This window comes from Sinocyclocheilus grahami, unplaced genomic scaffold, assembly GCF_001515645.1.
Source record: "Sinocyclocheilus grahami isolate Dianchi unplaced genomic scaffold, SAMN03320097.WGS_v1.1 scaffold1378.1, whole genome shotgun sequence".
NCBI lineage: Eukaryota > Metazoa > Chordata > Actinopteri > Cypriniformes > Cyprinidae > Sinocyclocheilus > Sinocyclocheilus grahami.
Window position 1 is genome coordinate 105,354 of NW_015506557.1, and position 5,000 is coordinate 110,353.

At 38.1% G+C, this 5,000-nt stretch overlaps 2 protein-coding genes across 2 annotated transcripts in view; one reads left to right on the forward strand and one right to left on the reverse strand.

Moving 5' to 3' along the window:
- LOC107569761 (dual serine/threonine and tyrosine protein kinase-like) overlaps nucleotides 1–1,628 on the reverse strand; it is a 21,142-nt gene extending 19,514 nt beyond the window's left edge. Inside the window, exon 1 of the mRNA XM_016255918.1 lies at nucleotides 999–1,628. Coding sequence (XP_016111404.1) covers nucleotides 999–1,176 — 178 coding nt within the window. The 5' untranslated portion in view covers nucleotides 1,177–1,628. The remainder of the gene's footprint in view (nucleotides 1–998) is intronic.
- Nucleotides 1,629–2,373: 745 nt separating this feature from the next.
- LOC107569760 (NUAK family SNF1-like kinase 2) overlaps nucleotides 2,374–5,000 on the forward strand; it is a 16,707-nt gene continuing 14,080 nt past the window's right edge. Inside the window, exon 1 of the mRNA XM_016255917.1 lies at nucleotides 2,374–2,605. Coding sequence (XP_016111403.1) covers nucleotides 2,414–2,605 — 192 coding nt within the window. The 5' untranslated portion in view covers nucleotides 2,374–2,413. The remainder of the gene's footprint in view (nucleotides 2,606–5,000) is intronic.

Genomic DNA, 5,000 nt, shown 5'->3' on the forward strand with positions numbered 1-5,000 from the left:
CACACACCCACACTCACACTCACACACACACACACACACCCACATACACACACCCACACACACACACCCACACACACACATACACACACCCACACACACACACATACACACACCCACACACACACCCCCACACATACACACACCCCCACACACCCACACATACACACACATACACACACCCACAAACACTGTCATCAGGAACCACCATCACTGATAACTAACAACGATCGACCGATAACCGATATCTCTAACCGATATTCACACTTTCATACATTGCTTATTAGTCATATAATAACAGATCTACTCTGATTGACTCTATTAGCATTTTAAATATAAAACCCAACCACAATATTTAAGTAACTTAATGAATCGCTAAATTATCTTCTATGAAAAACTTCATAAACATCAGCCATTTCTTCCAGAGTTGTTATTATTAACTAAAACTTTTTTTTTTTAATTAGAAATGTTCCCCTCACAACTAACTGGAGTAAAGTACTAAATTCACCAAAAGTTGATCGGAGATTAAAAAAATAATACGTTTGTAAGCTAAATGGAAATATTTATTTAAAAGAAGCATAACAAAAGTACTACAAAAAATATATACTTACAATACATACTAAAATAGTATATAAATTGTACTTAAATAATAATGTTTTTTTTTACAACTTAGAAATATGTAGCTATGTAAAACATACATATTTAAGGATCTAATTTTATATATCGGTAATATTTAACTAAATTTAATTGAATATATAACAAAAACCGAAATGCATAATTATACATATTATGCTTTTGTAATTGTAGTCACTTATTATGGTCACGTTATTTTATTATTCCAATACAATTTTAGCATTAATTATATCGTATTTATTGATAATATTTATGTTACACCGTTTAAATCAGCTTGCATGTTTTTATTTTCAGGTTTAATGTCATGCTTTAGTACTTCAGTCATGTTTCGGGTGTGTGTGCAGGGTTATCGGGCTCCCCGGACTCACCTGTGTCCAGCGCCGCAGGTGTGCTGCTGCAGGTGCTGCTGTGGGTCTGTCGGATCTCGCGGAAGAAGGTGAGGGTCTCCTTCAGGTTCTTCTTCAGGAACACGTTGTGTTTGTTGTAGTGGCTGAAGGCTCGGGTCAGCTCTCTGACCACAGGGCTGTTTCTCTGCGGGTTCTCCATCCTGATCCCGGGGCGAGTCCGCGTCACGCATCCATCCGAGCTCGCGCTGCTTCTGCAGAGACCCGGATCACCAGGATGGACCGGACCGATAACTTTACAACAACAACAACAACCAGCGGTGTGTGTGTGTGTCAGTGCATCAACACACACACACACACACACACGCACGCACGCACGCACGCACGCACACCCGTTAACCGGGCCGATATCGGCGCTCGGGAGGCTCGACGAATGCGGTTCGGATCGGTAACACACACTCGGGCGGACTGGAGGCCGAACCGGGTCGCGGGTCACGCTTGGCGGCTGCTCGGCGGCTTTTTCCGCGCGAATGAGCGCCGATCATCGATAATCCCGGTGTTTGCGTCGGTGCACCTCGGGAATGTTTCACATTTCAGCCCGAACACGGGAGGCTTGCGCTACCAGCCGCTGCTGCTGCTCCGGTGGGCGGGGCGCGACTGGTGCATGCTGGGAAATGCAGTCCTCTCGGCCTAGCGAACATAAACAAAGAAAAACACGTAGGGAAATACACTATTAGGAATTATTTTGATATCAGCACACACCGCTTTCTAACTCTGGTCGCTGTGCGTATAGCATCCAGCTAATCTTTATCTTAATTTTATCTTTATCTTAAAAAAAGGAAAAAAAAGTTGTGGAATTGTCACAACCTACTCTTTTTCAGAGAAGCAAAGGATTGTGGGTAATGTAGTATAAACGCTGTGATGCACAGTCGGTGTAGTACACTGCATGTATAAGTTTAGTAGTAGCCTGGCGACCTCTACTGGTTAAATACAGCATAGCTTCACCAATTAAATCACTGCTTTTGTGATTATTTACCACATTTATTATATCTACTAATAAAACTACTTACATTTAAGCATAAAGCACTGTTAACGGGACCTTCCGATGTAAAATTCACATGACTAAACACATGAATTCCCCTAAAATACCCCCTCCTGGTTAAACTTTCAGTTTTATTAGTGAAGCTGAGTGATGTAATGGGAAGTGTGGACGTTACATGAATAATAAACGTGTCTGAGGCAAAGCAGATCGATTCAGTTAAAGTTTTAAACACGCCCACCTGCGATAGCCCACAGCAGACCGCAAGCGAGAGGGGCGGGGCTTACGCTCAGCGACGCCCCGCCCACACGCGAGTCTAGCCGCGACGCCCCGCCCACACTGGACTCAAGTAGACGCTCCGGACGCGCCGCTCGCTACACTGTGTCGCCTGCACGCGGACATGAACGCACGTCTTCCTCATCTTCCTCCGCGCGTGGAGCCGGTCATGGAGCGTGCGGACGCCGTCAAGCGTCAGGCGGTGAAGCGGCACCATCACAAACACAACCTGAAGCACCGCTACGAGTTCCTGCAGACGCTCGGGAGAGGCACGTACGGCCGCGTGAAGAAAGCCACGGACCGGGCCGGGAGAACGGTGAGAGCGCCTCACGGCATCACACCGGGCACAGATGTACCAACTTTTAATTTAAAAATTTTTTTTTATTAATACTAATAATATTAGGAGTTAAATAATATAAAATTATTTTAAAAAAAAATTATTTAAAATAAGAATTAATTAATTTTAAATAATACAATTTATTTTAAAATAATACAATATTTAGAATAAAATATAAAAATATTTTTTTAAACCAAAAAGTCCTTTCTCTTGGGTTTGTGGATGGTTGTTGAATTTTCCTGCAGGTTTTAAGCAGTTTTTCTGACTGAGGAGAGCAGCTCTGGGGTCAAAGGTCTTCAGCACTGACCCAGGAGCTCTGTGTGTGCTGTCAGTAAACACTGAACCGGTTCTAGCCTTTGCAAAGAGCTTTAAATAGCCCTAACGTGTTTGTACAGGGCTTGGTCACTGGCACTCCTCAGTTGCTCTACTCTATATTCTGCAGGTCATGAAGTCAAGCCTATTTTTAGGATCACCGGCTTTGTTTTTATTGATTTGTTTTTGCATTTAAAACTATCTTCATGACATTTAAGCACACACAGCCCTAAATTATCACTCTTATAATGTCTCTTTAAAAACAATAGTAATTATGTTTTGGAAAATATTAAATTAAATAAACATTACTATATGTAAATATTTTGTATTTTAGTTTATATACTGTATATATATATATATAATTTCATTACTAATATTAGTTTATTTTATAGATGTATTCTAAAAAACATTTATTCTACAATACAAATATAAAATATTATATATTTAATAGTATATATTGTAAATATGTATATAGTATGTAAATTATAAATATAATTTTGGTTATTCTCATCACTGTTATACTTGTTTTTTTATTTTATTTTAATTGAGATATAGCTTTTAAAAAAAAATGTAATCGCAATAAAACATTATCATGATGTAGAAATACTTAATTTTATATATATATAGTGTTTTTATAAATACTTTATTTCATGCTCTCTCAATATATTTGATCTAATTGGATTATAAATTAATATTTTTTTATTTTACAAATGTGTTCTATACATTTCAGTAATGAGACTGTGTGTGTAGAACCTTAAGTGTGTTTAATTTTCATAAAAATAATCGTTAAAATGCAAAAAAAAAAAAAAAAATTCATAATGGTCCTAAAAGCATGCTGAAAAAATGAAAAGTCCTGTATTATTCTACTGATTTGTGCCGAAATGTGACCTTTGACCCCTGGTGATGAATCAGGCTGGATGCGAGGTGTGCACTTTAGCCTCGTTTTGCACTAAAGACCTTAAATGAGAAACAACACTGTATAAAATCATATTTTCTGTCAATATATCTGCTGTAAAAGTACTGTTTCTTACCTCTGAAGCACAAAACACACTACGTTTTGATAGATTTATGCCTAAAAAAATTTTTTTTTAAACCTAAGACATAAAAACAAGTGCTAATTATTAATAAAACTATCCTGGTCTAAGAATTTGTACATATTTCTATTGGAAAAGAAAAAATACTGAATGACATTTATATGACTAGCAACGTTGTGTAAAATAATATTTCTGAATATATCTGCAATTAAGCTTGTGTTTTTAACTTGGAAGCATAAAACTAAGATTTATGTCTAAAACAAGAGAAGTATTTTTACTGAATTAAAAAAATATATATATATATTTTTTATTTTTATTTATTTTGTTAATAAAAAATATATTTTTAATTATTTTAGAAATTATTTTATTCTAAATAATTATTAAAATCATTGATTCTCCCCCAAATAAATTTCTTGTTTTAAGGATGTTTAAATGTATTAATACGTTTATTAATTTTATTAATAGACACCGATACTGATGGAGGAAATGGCATTTCTGTGATTTCTCAGACGTCGTAGAGGGTAACACAGTGTTTTTACTATAGTACTGTGGTGCTTTGTTTCTTTTTCCACGTCCAGAGCGATCGGGCTGGTTTCTGGTAATCCACTCACTCACTCACACACTCACTCACTCACTCTCACACACACACACACACACACTCGCTCACTCACTCACACTCACTCACTCGCTCATTCACACACTCACACACTCACACACTCTCAGTCACTCACACACTCACACACTCTGTCACTCACACACTCTGTCACTCACACACTCTGTCACTCACACACTCTGTCACTCACACACTCTGTCACTCACACACTCTGTCACTCTCACACTCTGTCACTCACACACTCTGTCACTCACACACTCTGTCACTCACACACTCTGTCACTCACACACTCTCAGTCACTCACACACTCTCAGTCACTCACACACTCTCAGTCACTCACACACTCTCAGTCACTCACACACTCTCAGTCACTCACACACTCTCAGTCACTCACACACTCTCAGTCACTCACACA